This window comes from Myzus persicae, unplaced genomic scaffold (genome assembly GCF_001856785.1).
Source record: "Myzus persicae strain clone G006 unplaced genomic scaffold, MPER_G0061.0, whole genome shotgun sequence".
NCBI lineage: Eukaryota > Metazoa > Arthropoda > Insecta > Hemiptera > Aphididae > Myzus > Myzus persicae.
The window spans coordinates 202,990-225,365 of NW_019101632.1; the positions used below are offsets into that span (position 1 = coordinate 202,990).

The 22,376-nt window shown below is 29.1% G+C and overlaps 1 protein-coding gene across 2 annotated transcripts; it reads left to right on the forward strand.

Moving 5' to 3' along the window:
* Window positions 1-21,701, forward strand: LOC111029897 (hydroxymethylglutaryl-CoA lyase, mitochondrial). 2 transcript variants are annotated; one of them, XM_022309138.1, is made up of 6 exons: window positions 1-58; window positions 19,034-19,200; window positions 19,397-19,520; window positions 19,591-19,803; window positions 20,213-20,401; window positions 20,977-21,701. In XM_022309138.1, exons 1-6 carry the CDS (start codon window positions 35-37, stop codon window positions 21,256-21,258), a joined length of 999 nt encoding a protein of 332 aa, XP_022164830.1. In that variant the 5' UTR covers window positions 1-34; the 3' UTR covers window positions 21,259-21,701. The 2 variants fall into 2 exon arrangements, with proteins under 2 accessions (XP_022164830.1, XP_022164829.1); XM_022309137.1 differs by lacking the exon at window positions 1-58 and adding an exon at window positions 13,828-14,279.
* Window positions 21,702-22,376: the final 675 nt, after the last annotated feature.

Consider the following 22,376-nt stretch of genomic DNA (forward strand, 5'->3'; position numbering starts at 1 on the left):
CCTACTAAGCTTGCTGTGAACGATTTATGAACATATGGTGCGTTTGAGTAGAAAACAGGTAAGACATTTTTAATTATATAAATTTATTTTCATCCATTTTAAATTGATCGAATTTTTTAGTATGGGTATACTAGCTAAGAGTTTTAAATATTAAATTTAAAACAGAACCAAACGAAAATAGGCCATATTTATTATAAATATTAAGATATATATAATCCATGTCATATATATTATAAATAGTACTAAGATATTTATATGCAATAAGTAAGTTCGTATATTTTTCAATCCAATAAGTTTTTTGGTATCTGATTCATCATAGTTATATTGAATTTATATATACAGTACGGACAGTACGGTAATAATTAAATAAAGAAAATCGGGAACTGGAAAGTGTTAAAAAAAATTATATTCAATTATATATTTAGATTAAAATAGCTTATAGGCTTACTCACAATTTGAAAATTATAATCATCAAATAATAAAATGATTTTAGTGAACACACGAAAGAGATTCCCAAATTTTAATTAACTTATTTACATGTTTCATAAATTTATTAAATTATAATTATTATTACATTTTTAACACGTTATCGTAATTTAGTATGTATATTTTGAAGTAGCTTAGAGTTTATACTTATCGCTTTTGACGTCATTACTCATCAGTTAATACTTTATTAGATAATAGATCAATCGTTCAATACTCGTAGGTTAACCTGTAGTAATCTAAATTAATAAAGAGGTATGACGTCTTAAATATTATAATATTATATGCTTGTAAAAGAGTATAACCATAAATAAATAAGCATAATAACAAATTTAAACTATAACTTTGTGCCTATAATATAATATATTTATGACAATTCTCATTCCTAACTCGATAAAATATATTTAATATAATATCTTAAATTGTATTAACTGTAATTAAACATTTGGCTATGTAGATGAATGGAAATATATAGGCGTATACCATTGAAATTAATTACTTAACACTTAAACATATAATATCTTCCTAGGGCTCAATATTCCATGTTCGAAATCTTAAATATATATTCATTTAATAGGTACGAAGGTACTTAATCTTTTTGTTTGTTTTAATCACCAGGAATTGACATAGTGTTTATCGATACTGTTACGACCATATAGTACCTACTATACCTATTTAACACTTTTATGATATTCATTTAACGAATGGTAATTAATACAATAATTGTACATTGCCTGTCAGGGAAATTGCATAAGTAATTATAATTCGTAGTTGTGGATTACTAATTTTAAACAATTAGACTAATATACTCGTATAACTTAAAACTAAAAATCCTCAATTTTTCATACAGAACAAATAAGGTTGATTGGTTTATATAGCCATATAGATAGACGTTCTACCCAGAGATGGACATTTTTAATTAATATTTATAATCTGTAGTACTAACTTTACATAATTAACATATTATTTTATTTGAAGTCTTATAAAATGTTAGGTGTTTTTTAAATAATATATGGAGGTATGTATTTTTTATAATAATAATGTATTCAATTACTATTAACTAAGCACTAAAAAAAAACTTTTTTAAAACAAGCATAAAGAAGAAATATATATGGGTCTCATAATAACGGCTGCATTCAAATTGCGTGCCAAAAAAGAACAATTTCAGTCGACAACCAAATTGCGTAATCGGTTTTTTTTGTGACAGGTTTGAATTGTGTTTTTAAAAGTTAGAACAAACGACCGGTTTTTATGGACATAAGCATTTAAGATGTATCTTGTGTGCCGCATAATATATCATATTCATAATTCCGCTTTGGGTGGGGCAGTCCCGCTTTCGAGCTCTGTGTCCCGCTGTCTACAAAGAACCTAAAAATGTCCCTCTTTGAGAAAAGGCGACATGTGGTTGGTATTCATTCATCACAGCCAAAATCACCAAGAGGGTAGATTTATATATATACATATTATACTACAATACTAGATACGTATAAAGTATACTTTTAGGTATACATATACATATACTGTAAAAGTGTAAAACCCTTAATCCACAGATAAAAATGATACAAAAAGTACCGAATTTTAGCTGCAGCTAGTTATTATATTCCAGATATAGAAATTTAACCAGTTTAGGCTTATAATTCCTATTGGTGCTTGTCTGTGTTGTTATATTATTAGTTTATTACTCTAACTTATATTGCAAGAATACAATGGTATTGAAAATAATTAATTTCACTCAAAAATCGATTCTGAGTGGAGCTATGTTAATCTGTTTACATTTTAAGAATTACATAATATATATATTTATAATACCAAAGCACGCCTATGCATGCATATGCAAAATAAAGAATAAATATTTTCAAAAATAATGTAATTATTATTAGGTAATATATTTTTTTTTAATACTGGTTTGCTATGTATGAAAACAATGTCTAAGATTTTAGTTTATATTATTACTATTATGAAGTATAGTAACAATATTGTATTAAATAATTCTTTTAAGTATTTTATATTCATAGTTTATAAGAGTGTGTAATTTTCCAAAATATGTTTTAATGTAAATCCATCCATCAAAGTTTCGAACAGTATAAAAAACCAATTTATTCTGAATTTCGTTTTTCGAATGCAATAATAATTTATCGATGTTTTTCAATGTACATATAATACTAATAAATTATAATAATACATTAATACAGCACAAGCTCGCGCATTTTCAAACCTCCCAGTCATCCTGTCTAAACATTTGTTTTGGTATAGGTACATAAATAATTCAACGCCCAAGTAACATTTGCATTTTATAGTATTAAACAAATGTGATTAATTACGTTAACTCGATTAAAATAGATTTTAATTAGACTTAAAAGGTTCTTTTTTAACATTTACTCAATACTAATCTGCAGTTATATTAATATTGTATTTTGAATTTTGATAAATGATAAATTGCAACACTTGTGTTAAATGTTTATTTTAACTATTTCTACATATTTACATAATAACTTATATGCCTGTCCGCTGGCATCATATATATAATATATTAAATTCAAGTATCACGTATATTAACACTAAAACAGTTATGTTAAAATATAGTGACATTTTCTTGGTAAATAATGAAACAAAATAGAAATCTCTTAATACTATTTATTAATTTATTCATTATATCATCATACAATATATTATAGGTGATTCAGATTCAGTAACTATTACTATGACTTATTTTCTATAATTATAATATATATATATATGCATTAAAAATACTTGAAGTATATTTTTTAATATCATAGATAGTCGTATCAGCTACTTCTTAGACTTCTTAATACATGGAATACGTATCTGAGAATTTTAATTGATGTATGATAAAACCTGCAATACCTATATAATACTTATACAAATATTACAAGTGGATTTTATAACAGGCATGTCTATGTATATTCCTAAATAATAATATATTTTTTGGAAAATATACTTATATTATAAACTGTTATAGTTCATAAGACATCGACACATCGTTAATAAGTAATAACATTTATGAATCATTATTATTTATATAATTATATGCGTATGTAATATATATGTATATATGTATAGGATATATCCACAGCATACGTATTAGATAAATAGAAAACTTAAATTTCGTTGTTTTAATGGTATGCTTTCAGGCGTAATTGGTGTTTTTTTAATCATTAGACGACACCATGAATGCATACAGTCGAATGCATCGTTTAGAATGTTTGTACGTTATTGTACTACCATCATAATATTATGAACTATGATAAAATAACTAAAATAAACTTTTTTTTTGAATTCAACCTTTTTAACGATAAATTCACCTACCAAGGTTATTATTAGTCTGCGCAATAAAAATAAAATATTTACAAATATTGAATCCTTCACTTAGAATATTATGATAAAAAATTAAATCTGTTTGTCAAAGGAAAGCTCTTGAGAGAGCTGTAAACTTAAATTTAGGTAGGTACTGTTCTCCCCGTAGAGTGCCTATTCCACTGCGCGGATGGGTGGTTCAAAAGTAAAATTTAACTATTATTTTTGTATGATTTATAATTATAATATAGGTAATGTTACAAATTACAATTCGCTGAAATAGAAAAATGGAAGTATCTAGGTACGCACTTTAACATTTGTTTTCTAACGCTTTAATCGAATTTCGAATATACTTAACTACCTATTAATGGGTTGTACTAACACCATTTTTAGGCACAGTAGTTCAAATGAAAATAATATTTTCTTTTATGACGAAACACAATCTATTACACGATCAAATAATCTAGTTGACCCCGATACAAACGTAAGTGTTTCTAAGTTTCTTAATCCTCTTGGATTTGCTCATTTTAACCAACTTTGCCAGACCATATTAGGTTTCCTTATAACGAGTGCAAGTCGATAAAATATATTATAATCGTTTGAACTTATAATAAACCTGAAAATAACAACACAATGGTAATAGAATCTCTGTAGTATATATTGTTTAGAGTGATATTTTTTTATAGTAAAAACTACCTAATAGGTAATAACTATAACGAGATATCTATCTAAAGTAGTTTTCTATAATGGAGTTTGGTTGATCGTCTAAAGTTCAAACCTCTCCATAAATATTGATATAACTATAAATATACTTTAATTCGTTGATTGCAATGAAACGCGTCTCGATGAGTATCCATACGCTTATTTTTTCATCTTCACCTAATGTCCACGATATTTTTTTTTACCTGGGCCGACTTGTTTGTTAGTAGTTCTAAAAATATATCAATGTCAAGTAGTTTTGATTACAGTTGTTAGATTAAGCTTGATTAAAGTGCAGGACTTGGCAGTAAACAGAGTGCTCAGAACTGAATAGTATAAAAAAATATCTACTCCAAGTAAAGGTCAAAAAAAAATCATTTGATACAACTTGATAGTTAAATACTATAAAACTTGTAAATTGTAATATACCTCGTACCTAGGTAGGTACTAGTATTTTAAACAGCGCAGATTTAAATTTAGTTTACTTATAATTTTACTGCTTGTAAATAAAATTACTATTTATAAATTTGTAATCAGTATAAATTCTAATCTATAGTCTCTCTGAGGTCAGCAAACTACATTTTTGCGTACCTATACCCATGTGGCCAAGTGGCAATGTAGGTATAGTAAGTATGGCAACCAGTAGGTTAATACTGTAGTATAGGTTAGGGACTATCGTAGTTATTATTTTTAATCTGACAGAAAAAGTGAATTAGACCTTATATTTTAACATAACAAAAAAATTTACTAACAAGTTATGTTTTCGGTATGAATGTAAATAAAATATGTAAACTTACATTTTTTTTTCAACATTTCAATACATTTATTCGTGTCGAAAAAATATATATATAATGTACATTAATGTACCAACGAATAACATTTTTATTTTTTACTTTTATAAAATTACAATAATATAATATTACTACCCACACCAATTATTGGCGAGAATTCTTGAAATTGTTCCTACTATATATATAGTCATTAGTTTGTAACTCATAATTGAATTGTCCTAGTTATTTATAGTGAAAGCTTTTTGTAATGTCATGTTATGTTTTTGATAGATGCATGCGTAATGCGTTGCATAGATTCAAGTTGCATCAAAGTTAACTGCAGTGGCATAACTAAGGGGGGAGGGCCAAAGCCGGGAAGGGGGCCACACATTTCTAATTTTTAGCCTCTCCTGGTCCAAAAAAAAAGTCATGAGTTTAATGTGTAGAATTGTTAATAATTATATTTGTATGTTGTAGGTATATAATAATATATTTCAGTCATTTAATAATAAATTAGTTAATATTGCCAACTTTGATGACTATCAATTTTAGACTTGTTAGTTGTTACGTAAATAAATGTCTAGGCAATGTTGTCATTGCCTAATCGAATTTTACGTTGTCAATAAATAAAAATGACTATAGTTTGACAGTGACGAGTTTAAAGTTTACATGAACTTATAATTTATATACACATACTTTGCTCATAATATTTTTAGACGATTTGAGTGTTATAAATGTTGCTTTGTAACTTTAAGAAAATAAAACTTTAATTCGAGCATACTTTAGGTATACTGTGTGACATCATTGCAGTAAATACTAATGATTATTATAAATTTATAACTTATATAATAATGGTATATCAGGGTTCTTAAAAATAGTTTTTTATTTTAAGTTTAAAAAACCCGTTTTAAACACACCAGCCCTGACACTTGTAGTTAGAATGCTTTCCGGTTTACCATACATCGAAACAACATGGTATATTTTTCATTGTCATTCTGTAAATTCTCATACGAATAGATTCGAGGATATCATATTCAGGAATACTTAATAATATTAAATACATCAAAATTGTATTGCAATTGAATAAAAAAACCGACAAATTATATTGAACATTCAATGTACAATGTATTTTATTTTATGTAAACACAGTATAACGAACGGTGTCTTAATCTTTTGACGTGGTAATTTATACTTTTATAACGTTATATGTAATCTGTTATAATATTATGTTTATCCAATATAACGCCCGTGATGTGATGCAGGTTATATACAGTCAACAGAGCTGGTTATTATTTACCACTTCTATGAGTGTGTACACCAATCGTTTGGCAATTTAGCATATAATTTCAGGTAAATGTATATTTTAATTAGGTACTATCAAATCACCAATAGTAAATATTGTTGCATAGAAAAATGTTTTTTTAATAGGTATTAATTTTTTATTATTAATATACTGTATATTAAAATGTTTTTGAAATAGGAGAATTTGGCATAGATACTGATCAATTATTATTAATTATAATGTTGGTGATTTGTACATAATATAGTTATGCTGTAAACAAAACGCTTTACTTGATAATTTCCTTCAGTTAATTCCTGACAGCAGGCGATCTTGTTATTGACTTTTACAAAAAAATCTGAACAACAAAAACATATTAATTTTAAAGTTTAGAGCCCGGCAAATATATGTTTAAAAATAACAACGTATATAAGCTACCAATACCAAACATGTTTGGTAAACATATTAATTTACTTGAGTTATGTAGGTTACGCGCTAATTGTTTTTTCACAAAACAAAAACAAGTGGAAGATTTATAACTAATGATTTATGAATATCGTCTCAATATTCATCTGGTAAATTTGGAGTTAAGACAGTTAAGTAATAGTTTTACTGATGTATTAAGTAGGTACTAGGTAGGTACAATTTAAGTGTCATTCGTTAGAAAATGAAAACCGCTGAACGAAAGCCGAAAGGTATAATATAATATAGGTAAGCTATGGTGTCCACGAATCGTCGACAATGAATATTTTAGTCTTACGATAATACAATAGTGACCTTCATGTACATTGTGGTTTTCATTTTACCGTTTGTGATAAAGACTTTCAGAGTCAATAAGCTAGGTACAGAGCATGGACAATACATTTGAGTAAAAATTAAAACCTACTATAGTCCGAAAATTAATATTTTGTGTAGGGATACCATAATATGCATAATAGTGTAATATGTATCAACAAAATCATTCAACGAACTGTGCATTTTACTTAAAACAATGCGTGCTTAATAAGTTTAAAAAAAAACTGAATAAGAGTTCAGACATAATATTATAATTTATAGTAATATAATCATTATTCCATTATTAATTCGTGTAGAATATGGTAGAATATGCAACGGCAGTAATTTGCATATCATGCAATTAGGTTCATAACCATTTGATATTTTAGTATACCTACGAATGTTATTAACCTAATATTTACCTATTTAAATAAGAAGTTGAGTAATAACTTGAGCTCCTGAATATCGTCTTATTTATAGCCACAACAAAATTTTAATTTGATGCCATTTAGGTCATAATATAATAGTGAGCCGTACATTACATATTTAATATTTGTATCTTAAGCAGACATTTTGTATTATTGGTTTTACAATAATGTGTTGTTGCATTTTTGTATCATTCATCATTTGGATCTGAAAGACTGGTTTAACCTTAAACTTTGGGTGTTGTTAGGTAGGTACTTTTTAGTTAGGTATCCTTGGGGGGAGGTCAAAATGTCTGAAAAATATTTAAATCACCGTTGTTTTGAATAAACTAACAAAAAAACAAAGAAAAAAACCAGAATATTTTGACCAGTTTTGTTTTTTTATTTTGTAAATTTGTAATTTAGAAAGGAATAATCAAACTTGAAATTTTTTCTGAACATTTCGTAAACTTGAAAATTTCTCAGAATATTATTATAATAACATTCTAGAAATGGGTTTTTAAAGTTATTTATAAGACATTTTTTAAAATTTATTATGTTTATTTTGAACATCATTTTTAATTCTTAGTTTTAAATTTGAAAATGTAATATATAATGTTAAATAATTATTAAATAAATTGAACGAAAATTAATTTATTAAATAAATACATATAGTCACAGTTTTTTTTAAAGTGCCTTAAATTCATTTTTTTGAGTTTATAAATTAAGAGATGAAAAATTATAAACAATATAATAAGGCTAAATCAGCGATGAGAGTATTTCGGTTTATTTTGTTTTTAAATTAAAATCGTTGTATATTCGTATATATTTATCTACATTATAATAATACATGTGATGTATACAGTGTATAGTGGATATTAATATATTATAATATATTATGGAGGTACCAGGTACATATGCATAATAAACGTTAACCGAAACATTCAATTTTTTGCAGTTTTAATAATATAAAACGAACTTTTTTATTTTATGTACCTAAACCGTGGTTTTTTGGCACGAAGAAAAAAATAACTAAAGTGATTAAAATGTAATAAAGTAGTCGTGCTTGTAGGGAATTTTATTAATGCATATTTATGTACTTTGATGTGTTTACGGATGAGTTCCATCTGCAGCAGTGGTTGAAATATTTGGGATTCTGGAAACTAGTTATTTTTTAGGCCGAGTTTAATGCCTAGTTTATCTATTATGTACAAACTTTATGTAATATATAATACATATTGTATAGTGTCATATTACATAGTATGCTCAACGGATGAATTTTAAAATTGTTGTAAAAAAAAGAAAATACTCTTGAGAACTCTGACGTTTTAAAACGACACAACGTCGCGTGAATTTAGTTTCGGTCGACGACCACTGTCGCAATGCCGGGAAAATACCTACGATATATTATTTTGCCGTCGCAAATGTTGTAGCCGATCGGCCTGGACCGCAAAATATTATATAACACGTGCAGCTGAACCGAGACGAGTCGATCGATCGCGCGGGGACGTGCAGTACACCGCAAAATAATATTATTACACCTATACAGCTGCAGCCTTGTCACGTATTCGTCACTACCCGTCGCTGGTCAACGACTATTATTCTAACGCAATGTTTTTCGAAATACGATTTTGAAAAATTATTACTATTATATCATTATTACTGATGTCTGACAGGTACTAAACGTGGTTTTTAGGATAATTTTTGTAAATAATCTCTGTCAGAAGTGAAACTGGCCAAGTATTAAATTTAAGGCAATATTATATTTGAGCATAATAGTATTATGCTCAGAGCACAAGTCGTGCGCGATCAAATAAAAAGCATCAGCAAACAAAGTTTTTTTTTTTTGGTCGTCATTGAGCAATAAAATATTTTATATTTTATAGTTGCGAGATTATCGGTTACCGATTACTACGACAATTAGTGATAACCTTATGACGTTGATTGAATAAAATTTAATATAAAGTACTTGGAAATAAAACCAAGCGACAGTGGTCGTAATATAACAGGGAATCTATATACCAACGATTAAAGTCAATTTATGAGTTTTACTCTTCGATATATTAGTATTATTAATTAATAATTATTATATCATCATTACAATATTATGTATGAGGCTATCTGCAGGTGAATAGTGAATTTGATACTACTTTTTACTTATTTTAACTGCTGTTGGTTTAAAGGAGCTAGGTAAATTAAGTCCACGATACTTTGTGTATATTTTGAAAGCGGTTATTTGAGTCCCGGGTATAAAAAGGTAGTAGTTAAGTCGGGACCCGGGAGTGCATTTTGACGATACAAATTTCTTTTTCTCAAATAAGAATCGCTCTATCACCCATACATTTTTAGGTAGATAATTTATTTGAAAACGTTGATATATTCAAATCAAAATTTGAATAATTAGTTTTTGGGTTATTCAAATTTATTATTTGTGTAATAATAAGAATAAAAGGTTCGTGATTATAGGTTTGGAAGATTTGGTCTAAGTCCTAAGATGATTAGAAAATTATGTATAAATACTATAGTAATTAATATGAATCCATCAATATTTTATATTTTTAAAAAAAAATTTGTAGATAAAAAGTATTAGATTAAATATTACAACTGTTTATTCTTTTGTTTAAACAATTTTTAAGGATTAGCATCATAGTTCATAAATTCATGAGTACAAGCATTTTAATAAATCAGAAACTGCTTGTTAGAATAATTTTGATCAAGATACATAAAATGCATTATCATAAAAATCATCTGCTTCATAATTGTCAACAAAAACGGTTAATTCTGAATTGAAAAGTAGTAAGTTTGTATTACCATAACTCGTAACTCACAAGTCATAAGATATACTTACTTTAAATGGTGAGAAAAATAAAAAAGTATAAAATATTTTAAAATATTGTTTTTAAGTAAGTAAAAAATACCAACAATCAGGAATGAGTATTCTTGGAGAATCACTCTGTATATTTTTTACATTTTAAGGGCGTACGAGAAAACCCGGCAACGTGCTAAAATGTCCGGGTCAATACGCCCGCGCAACCCATGCAAACAGGGTACAATTTTCTTCTTGTTTTTGTTAGGTTAGGTTAGATGATGGACATATCACAATTTCACATGTTTGGCGCTCGAAAGTGTACATTTCATTTTTTCACCAATACTAATTTTCATCAAAACAGTTTCTATAACATTAAAAGCTTTTACAGTAAGTTTATTTAAAATAGGTAGCATAAACAGGATAATAAAATAGTTTTTATAGCAATAATATAACTGTGTACTAGTACCAAAGTCGTGAGTGTGTCTGATACGGTACAAATTATGACCTATAAAAAACATATTTGTTTATATAATACAAATTGACGTTATACAAACATTATTGTTGTTGGTATTTTAAAAAAAATCTTTAAAAAAGCCTATAATATGTTATAGGTAAAAAAAAAACTAATTTAGAATTGCATACATATATTATTTTATTTTTATTTATTGAAAAAAAAAATTACTTTCCATAATTTATACAAATAATATTATAAAAAAAAAATTATTATTGACTTTTAAAAACATTTTTATTTTTATATTATACGTGGATTATTTGACCAACTCACGATTATTCCGTACCGGTTATATGAAATAATTATATTAAAATTTATCAATATATAGGGAAGTTCCTACTTACCTACATTTTTAATTAACTTACTGTATTACAGGTTTTAATAAAGTAGAAATTGTTTTGGTGGAAACGGGTATAAATGAAAAATGGAAAAGGGGATAGAGTACACTTTTGATGGAAATGGGTACCCACCCTTAAAATGATATCAAAATGTTTCATATGATAAGAAGACCTTAAAAGGAGAGGGTTTGAAACGTTGAACCTCCTAAGCCACTAAATCCTCCCCTCACCTAACACTCACTTAAATATTTTTTTTGGTTTCCCTGATCTAGTCATCACGTTCTCTTTTACAAACTGTATGAATATTTGCACGAGACCGGTGAACATAATATATTCATATACAACAATAAAAATGTAGGCTAAATCTGAACTGGTTCCCATACCTAAAAATTGACATCCCAATTGGTTCCATATATAAACTTTTAAAAAGGCTGAATATAATACATTTTGTACTTCCCATTACTAAGTACGAATGTAAAGTATAACAAAAATTAAATAAGTAGATAAGAAAAATTTTAAAATAAATGAAATACCTATATCATAATAAAATCATGACCTGCTGTTCAGTAGTTGTCGAGCATGTATTGTTACAGCAGGTAATCCATGTAATGGATGTGCTATATTTGAATTAAATTATAAATCATTGCATACGAAAAACGATTCTGATTTGAGGCTTTGTGTTATCCTAGCATACTTGTATAAATAATCAAATTTAAAAGTTAAAAAAAAAAATAATAAATAATGAAAATATCTCATGGCTACGAATAACTCAAAAAGAGTCAAAATGTCACCATGTATAGAAAATGCTAATATAAATATTTGGTAAGAATTTAAAGAATCTATAGTTATTTGTTTTGTAAATACAACATATTATCAAAATTCAAATAAAGATATAAAAAAAATAGTATGATAAAATATACAAATAATGAATGTTAGGTACTTACAGATAAACTTATTTTTTGGTTTAAAGTAGAACAATTTCTAATGTTAGTTATGAAAAGAAAAACTTCTATATGAATTTCTAATTGAAAAATAATTAGCAAATTATCGGGATTTTGATGAATTTGGTCAAAATTTGGACTTGAGATAAATATAAAAATTAATTATCGTGCCTATGTATTTTAATATTTTTGATCTGCTATTAAAACATCTTACGTGGATTCTCGCTTTAAATTTTCAAGCATTTTTACTGAGTGAAAAAGTTAAAAAGTTTTTATTGACAATAATTTAAAAAAAGTATATATTAAGAAAATGTTACCATGCCCAAAGATAATATAAATATTTGGTGAAAATGTCAAATGTCTACTGTTATTGGTTTTTGAGTTACACCTACAAAATAAAATTGATTTTTTCAAAAATTAATTTTCCGTCAGAATTAGCATTTTTTCTCTTTTTTTGTAGTTTAAGACACTTTCAAAAACTACTGAAAATTTTCAATTTCGACATCTCAAAAGTTCCAACTAGACTTTTTTTTATCAAAAAAGATGCTGTTTTAAAAAATTGCAGTATTATTAGTAGTCTAAATACTGATAACAAACTGAAAATACACATCGTTGTAAATGCAATATAAACATTCGCTAGAGTGTAAAATAAAATACATTGTGACCTATTTTAAAACAAAAAACACAATTTTTAGCCATCCCTGCATAATATGTAGGCATTCATGAGTCTGCATAAAGTGGGAAGGAAAATTGAAAATGCTTTTAAAACAATCTGGGAAGTGGGAATCAATTTGGATATTACCCTTCGTATAACAACTATAGAATCAATTCGGATATAATATATACCCTTCGTAACATCCAGGGAACCAATTCGGACATACATACCCTTCGTAACATCCAGGGAACCAATAATTCAGATACACTGAAAATTTAAAGATCTTATTTTATAGGTAGACTGATTTTATCCGAAAGGTAGATTTTTCTAGCATTCGACGACATTAGTACATAATATACATAATTGATACAGCAATATTATAATAATGTAATATCGAGTATTTTGGTCTTATTATTATTGTTGTTGTTGTTGTTTATATATTATTAATCATTATTATTCTCGTCGATTCGTCGAGATCGGTTGACCTTGGATCGTGTTTGCAACGAGCTCTAACAGAGTTCGCGAGTACCGTTCAACGACATATTATTATTACTACTATCGTCGCCGTACACAAAACGCACACAATACGAATTTATTATACGTAATATAATAATAATAATAATAATAACAATAATAATATAATAATATAATCTGCCTATACGGCTATGTCTCGGCAACTACGCCTCCTACCTGCCCGTACAACTAAATAACATTATCATTATTTAGTATTTACGTTTCCGCGGAAACTTGTCGATGGCGCCGAGCCCCCTTCTCCGGTCGCGTCCGCTTCACCCCTCGCGCACCGCCGACGTACCGGCGCACGTCGTTATAGACCTAACGGCCGGCCGACCGGCAGTCAGTAACAGCATTCGCTTAGCCGCGATTCATAGGGCGCTGCTCGAGCACGGCCCCGATCCCGACTTACCTAGCTGTTTATTGTATTTGCAACAGTTTTATTATTGTTTTATTCCACCGGTGTGTTTGCAATCAACTGTGTGAGTGCGCGCGAGTGTGTTAAACATATTATACTATTAAATTGTATAAGAAATTAAAAGACGGTACACAATATTATACAGTAAAATATCGTAATATCATTATTGCCGGCGTGTATAATATTGATATACCTGCTTCATATTTGTATATATTATTTAATATATATTACTTATAAAGATCGTCGTCGAACCAGAATTTTGCCCACACGGTGCGAGAAAACAAACGACGTACCCACCGCCATGCATTTCGTCAACGACGTGTCCAAGTTCATCTACAGCAGTCTCAAGAACGAATCGAGCAGGCTTAGGGTACGTATCCTCACCGCGCGACCGTACGAATTCCTTCCTTTACTACGAGACGAGACGCAATTCACGGCAGGATTTGATTTTCAGTGTATACTTGTACGATTTATGAACACTGCTCTAGCCCACTTTTGAATTGGCTTCTTTTTGTTTGTATAGGTTAAAAAGGTTACCCGCCTATATTCGAAATAACAAAACTAGTTTATCTGAAAGCCCCCCCCCCAAAAAACCGGGCTAATGACCGGTAGAGGTAGACAAGTATTATTGTAAGTGAGCGTGGTAGTCACAGAATATAATATATGATATTATATTATTATTGTACGCCTCTTGTTCGCCGACGGCTGTCTCGGTGTTTACAGTTTTTCCGCTACTGCATTTCACCGTGCGCAAGCCACAAATCGGTGGGAATATACATCGGTATTAATATAATCATTATTATTCATTCCGTCCAACGCGAACCGCCCACGCTATAAAGCACGAAACGTGTGTGCGATACGAGTAGTTGTATACGGGCATACTGCAGCGTACCACTGGGAAGGTTGACGCGATCGGAGAATAATAATTATTACCTGTAAATAGAACACGGCGTTGTTATTGCTCTTAATATTAGATTGTAGTTATTGTACTCTCGAGCGTGGCGTATTCCATTAGAATATTGCACTGTAGAATATTATGAATTATGATCATCAACCTTATCGGCAGGTTCGCCGCGAGTCTATAATCCTTGGGTTTGAACTCGACACCGACGCAGGTCGCGTGTGTCTGAATCTCCTTCGCGTAGGTACGTCTCATTGTCTCAAGATCACCTGACTTGTAATCATTGGTCGTATTAACGATGGACTTGTGTGTGTGTGTGTGTGTGTGTGTGTGTGTGTGTGTGTGGCTGAATCCTTGGGGAACAGCTTAAGGTAATAATACAGGTAGGTATAATAGTCGTGGTCACCGGTGAATACGATTCAATTATTTCGAACTTATACGGACCTTGACAGATCGATATAAAATTACGAAGGTATTGTGTGGTATCATTATGGTAGACTAGACAATAATTTAAAAAAAAGCGTTCATGTTTATGTTATATTTTATTGTTCTTTTCAAATTTATAGCCGTACATTAGCATCATACATAGGTAATATAATATTATCACGTAAATTTCAATTATATGTACATAATATTCGTCCTTCTTCACATATTTAGACAGTAGTTTTGTTCACAGTGAACTTCGACCTATGCTCATCGATGTACCTATATTATATATACCAGCATAATAAATAATAATCATTTTGTCGTTTACACATTTTCACCTATTGTAATATGCATTGTCAATAAAATAACATAGAACTAGGTACCTAATAAAAAGACTATAATATTGTATGTTTAGTAAACATTTTTTACATATTAGATTATAATAGCCAATAAGGTATATTGTTTAAACTTCAAATGGCTATAATATGTGCACAGGATTGCTAATCAAAATATGTTGTGCGCTATTCACTTACACTTTTCATTTGTTCTTACTATCTAAACGCAAATAATATGTTTATGACTTTGGAAATATTTCAAATTGATTTGGATTTCTTCAAGGTTAATCCATTAATTTTAAATACACTAATGAGGTATATAATACAAGTCTTCGTTTCTTCTTTCATTCTGCCGGGCTTTCACAGGACAAGAAAAAAAAAGAAAAGAGAACATAAACTCAACTTTTCTCAATACAAACGGACAATCTAAGAAGTTTTTAAACACAGGAACAAAACAAAAACTAGCCTCTGAGTGAACCAGATAGAATTGATTTAACATTTCCTATTAAAAAATATTTATTATATTTTATTGATACGTAATAATTATTGTTTTGTGGTTTTGTAATTTATTAAATATTCTCAAAAAGTTCAATTTTATGTATTTCTCCATGTAATTAGACAATTAATATTTCAAGATATTTATTCTTTCTTTCTAAAGAATGCTGATTCGAGTGTTTGACGAACACCCGGACACCCGTGGTAAACGTCTGCACGGATAACCTTTTTTCAATCATGCAAATTATTTTATTCTGTTCGAAGTCGCTTAAACGATAATAACCTGATAGTGGTAATAAAATCCAGTATTTATATAGACATATAGTGTGTCTAAAAAGTAGATAGGTCAGGTTTCAGAAACCCCTGAGCATGTTGTCTATAGTAAGGACTATAAGGATTATCCATTATAATACAATATTAATATATTATAGAATCATAATTGATAGTTGATACTAATAATCGTCAATACTCAATAGTCAACAGTGTGCATTAGGTACATGTCCCTTCTACACTGTCCAGACTGCACTTTCATGATGCACATATTTAAAGAACATATTTTATCTAATTTCGAACGGTAGTAGACAGTTCTAAATACCAATCTTACTATTTACGAAGTTTACGAATTTGTAATTACTATGAATTATGCATAATTATTAATTACACATATTACACAAATATACATCATAAAGTGTTTGGTACTTGGAAGTTGGTAGTAATAATTTACGTACTAAAAATAATAGTGACTGTATTGGCAATCAACAAGCTCTTGTCGACTATTTGGGTATTAAAATTCTCTCGTTGTCATGTTCGATGAATAGTCATACACTCATAAATCCTATTTAGAATAAAACGTCATTCGATTTTCTTTTACAATTAGTATCTGCTAATATGGGTATACCGAGAGCTCTTATGATGATGTTCGACTTAATTATCAAGTCATCGTGTGTCAATTACACGTATAAAGTTGCTTTGAGGATATAGGTAATAAAATTCTCATTAGTATTCTTGAAATCAGTTTGTACTATGCGCAAAGTGTGTTTAATCTTTAATATTATTAAAATAATAGCTGTTTGAATTCTTGAAGTATCATCTCATGACTTCATGAGTAATACTATTAATAAGTTAAGCGGAAGTTTTTGTATCTAAACTATGTTTTTCAAGATAACCTTTTCGATTTAATAGTAAAAACAAACGTTTATTACGAATTAACAATTCTTTGAACATTGAAGTGATAAAACTTTTAACGATTAGTCCTTTTACTATTCTTTTTACAGAAGTACTACTTGATTGTGAACGATTAAATAAATATTTTCAAGAATGTATATTATAAGGTTTCGTGAAAATAAATATTGAAAAAATTGAATCATCAATGTATAATATAATCTAATATTATTATGTATATTGTTTTGTGTTTGGTATTTATATTATCATATAATGACTAAATTACGATCTCATTCCAGTATAACTTATTATGATTTCATATTCTTCTTAATAAAATATTTTCAAAGCGTGTCGTTAATATTGTTACTATATAATCAATCAAAAAATGCAGTATTAGTTATGGCATTGTCAGCACAACATAATCATAATATTATATCACATTCATATCGCCCATTTAATAATGTAAAAATATAAAATCGATTTTCGGATACGCACGTTACTTAACTTCATTCATCTAGCATTGCTGGACTTATAAACGTGTCCTATTGAATCTAGTTGGTTTGTGTCTTTTGATGTATATACACTTGAAGTATAAAATGAGGCTGTCATTAGGTATAACTGTTCCATGTTTGGACAGATGTCATTATGCCAATATATAAAAATTATATTATCTTCAAACTACTGGACTTAAGTATTGGTACCACATAATTTTATACTTATATTATTATATCTCTTCTTAAACTGGATTATATTATAACAGTTATCTGCGTATCTATATATTTTGTTGATTAACAAACCTCGAAACACTGTCTCGTTTACCCTGAATAATACTTCACCAGCTATGGGTAGACATATTATTTACTTCGTACCTTGGAGGTATAAAAAAATAATGATCATAAAATTAGACTTTCGATTAGTGCAGTATGCTTTTAATGTATAATACATTTCTAACAAAGTAATATATATATGTATATATACTGAACGATTAAATAATATTCGATATTGTAATGTGCACCGTGTAAATCTACCAAAAAATAATGGATTTAGAACCTATATACTTAAAAATAAATGAATATTGGTATCGGCTAATATTGTTTTATGGAACTATTTAGTTATTTGCGACCATGGAAGCAACTGTAGTTATATTTTTATTTCACTCAGAATCGCCAATGCCATTGTGCAACATTCGTTGAACAGGTAGAAGCAGACGAGATATTATAATATAGTATGCATATATTATTTAGGTATTTTTGAATTCCCGCATCTAAAGTAAAATATTTTATACTGTTAATCTTAATACGCAGTTAGTTTATAACAACAAACAAAACTATCATGTGACCTCCAAAATATAGCTAAATATGTTTTGTAAGGTTCCGTTGACCCTGATCGGGTCCATGACTTTTTCATTTTGACAAAACATACCGATCTCTAATTCTTACATAATAGTATATAAAAATCGTTTGTTCCTCATGTTTGGCAATTGCAGGAATGCATAAATAGGTTTTGTTACTTTATTTGCGCGTCTTGTAAGTAATATAATTCTACAATTGGTTTATGTGTCAGTGACTGTTAAATTATTCTTTTTGATGTCTTGTTCTCTAGCTGTCTATATGACTATATGTAGAAATAGTATTTAATATCAATTACATGGAATTCAAACATTTGACGAGATATTAAATTGACCTATGTGTCAATAAAAGAAATATAAATTTCTCAATAAAATTCCTTTTTGGTTCCCGTGCTACATAGTATTATGCTCGAACTGAAAAATATGTTTAAAATAAAAAAATATAATTTCTTTTATAGAGCTATGCGGTGAATTGCGCTCAAAAGTATCCGACTAAAGTTCGGGTCGTCGAAGTAGGACCGAGAGACGGTCTACAGAATGAATCGAAAAACATACCGACCGAAGTTAAAGTGGAGTTCATAAACAGGCTGTCTGCGACAGGTCTTAAAAACGTTGAAGCTACTAGGTGAGTGTTTAATAATAATGGCCATCGTGTTGACCGCAGCTTGACTATTATGAGTAACCTGCAGTAACCACTAATGGTACTAACTGTATTATTATAACTTATACTATAATACATGGGTAGCACTATTTATTGGCTATTGCGTTTCTTTTTAAAAAATATACATATAAAATATATCCACTGTTCGCTTTGGTTTTAGTTTCGTTTCGCCGAAATGGGTGCCACAAATGGCCGACCACTCAGACGTGTACAGCAGGATCGACAAAGTGGAAGGTGTGTCGTATCCGGTGCTGGTGCCGAACATGCGAGGTCTACTCACAGCTGTACGTATACTGACTTACTCGACGCATGCATTTTGTATATTCTGGTTTCATGTTTCGATATCGTTTTCAGATGCAACACGACGTAAAAGAAATCGCCGTTTTTGGGTCCGCTTCCGAAGGGTTTAGTCAAAAGAACATTGGCTGCAGCATTGCCGAGAGCCTGGAAAGGTTCGAAGACGTAGTGTCCACAGCCTTGGACCATGGCATCAAAGTCCGCGGGTACATTTCCTGTGTGTGCGGGTGTCCGTACGACGGTGCAGTGTCGCCCCAAGATGTCGCTAAGGTAGTTGACACATACTAGATACTATAAGTACACACATGAATGATTTCTAATATATATCTTAGATAGAAGAAAACTTTAATACTGATCTATTTAATTAAATTATCTCTATTAATTATAAAACTACATAAAAATACTTGTGCTTGAAAGTGAATTATAATTTGAGTACATGGGAGATCAGACTCGTACAAACCATAGCTTTTTCGATTTTCGAAAAATTTTCATACATTTAAAAAAAATATTAAATTTCTCTTATAATAAGCACCTATACTTAAAAATTAAATAAAGGATTGATAATTTTGAACATTAAATTCTATGTAATACATTGTTATTATTTAATAGAACATATAGAAATATTATTTTTATAAAATAGAGTATCTCACTAATAAAATTATGTTTTTCTAATGTTTAGATGTCAGACGCGTTTTTCAAAATGGGCTGCTATGAGATTTCTCTTGGAGACACAATTGGTATCGGTACACCGGGCACAATAAGGGCGATGTTACAAGAAGTCATGGAAATGGTGCCTGCCGAAAATTTGGCTCTCCATTGTCACGACACTTACGGACAAGCATTGTCTAACATACTTACTGCTCTGGAGGTAAGCACAATATAAACACAGTTTTCTCGAATAGTCATAAACCTTAACTCAAATGACTTGGTTTCACCTATCCTAACTTATTTTCACTTTTTGGATACACTTTAATGTTGTATATATCTTATTACAACGCTCAAATAGAAAAATTATACTATTTATTGAACTATTTTAAATTCTATTTATCATGCGTCATAAGCGTGTTTTAGATGAATATGCCTATCCATAAATTAAATTTTGTATATAATTTATTAAAATTTGATTCACAAGAAAATACAGTTCTAACTTTCCAAGCAAGAAATTCAATTTTAAATATTTTGGAATTTTTAGTTCATATTTTATGGTTATTTTTAGCCTTTGATTCATTGCCTTGATTATCATATTAATATATTATTATATTACACCAGAGATTGGTGAGATTCGTCCAGATGTTGTTTTTTTAGGGGGGGGGGTGGTGCATCCCTAACATTAAAAAAAGCAGGGAATATGTAGACACACACAAATCGGGATTGACAATTGCCATTTACAATCCACATCGTTCTATTCAATATAATACAACTTTATTTTTTTTTTGTTTCCAGATGGGAATTTCGGTATTCGACTCCTCAGTGGCCGGTCTTGGTGGCTGCCCATATGCCAGAGGTGCTTCTGGTAACGTGGCCACCGAAGATCTAGTGTACATGTTGCAGGGAATGGGCATCGAAACTGGCGTGGACATGGAATTGTTATTGGGTGCTGGCAGATATATTTGTGAGGAACTGGGGAAAAGTACAGAATCTAAAGTGGCCAAAGCATTGTCTGGAAAAGAAAAACCCATGAAATTCTTGCAATCGTACAGGAATCAACCATCACTCAAGAACTAACGATCTTCACAACGCCTATAAATTATTCCATTTCACTCATTAGCACTCAAAATATCTCCATTGTTTGGTGTAATTTAGTGAACTTTTAATTATTTATATAAGACTGAATCTATTATTTTTGTCGTGAATGTGACTTTGAACGTAATTTTTTTTATATTTAACTATCGTGTATGGATGATTTACATAATATTTTATTTTATTACTATAATTATTATTATCATTATCATTATTATACGCATTGCATGTGGACAAATACACGATTATCTGACATAGGCACAATTCGTGGAAAAGGCTGTGTACTTGGATGGTGGCTCAACTGCCAAATTATCAGAAGCTCCTCTAAAAACCTTTGAACGAATTGTGTCCATCTATGTTACACTGTTACCCAAACTATAGGGTATATGAGTATAAACTTATTAATAAAATTAGATTTGTGTTTTCCATTTGCGAATGTATTTTTTTAGAATGATACTGTTAAGTAGTACCTACCTAATATTATATAATATATTTTTATAAACGATTATTTTTAATATATTGAAATTAAAACGAAGAAGTTTTACATATTTAATGGTTGTATTTCTATGCACGACGAAGTTATTTATTTTTGTGAATTAAAAAATTATGATTTTCAAATTCAAGGTAAATATTTGCACATAGAATTGATATTTGATAATTGCAATACAATTGCATCAAGTGAATTATTAGCTTTGTTTAGCTACTCATCAAATTTTCGTTTAATTAATAACAAATCGAAATCGTATGAATTGATGATTATCAGGTTTTGGAAACAAGCGTAATAATACATATTATTAAAAGTATTATTCTTAAATCCAATATAGAGTAGCCAATTACGATGTAGATGAATAAAATCAAAAATAAATGTATATGAATAGGTAATGAATTCTTGTTGTAGTTATTCATTAAGTTGAACTATGTATGTATTGTTTATATTATATAGATATTTAAATTAAAGTGTTTTTAAATAAACAGAAAGCGTTCAGTGGCAAAGAGATAGGTATTAGATACAGAAAAGATTTTAAAAATGTTAGAAACTAAACTCGAATAAACAGATAACATATTATTATCATGCTTGTATACGAATATTATGCGCTTCAGAC

Coding starts and splice junctions, on each gene's coding strand:
- LOC111029897 (XM_022309137.1), top strand. CDS start 14,211: ATGCATTTCGTCAACGACGTGTCCAAGTTCATCTACAGCAGTCTCAAG. Junction 19,201..19,396: donor AAAAACGTTGAAGCTACTAG/GTGAGTGTTTAA, acceptor CTTTGGTTTTAG/TTTCGTTTCGCCGAAATGGG. Junction 20,402..20,976: donor ACATACTTACTGCTCTGGAG/GTAAGCACAATA, acceptor TTTTGTTTCCAG/ATGGGAATTTCGGTATTCGA.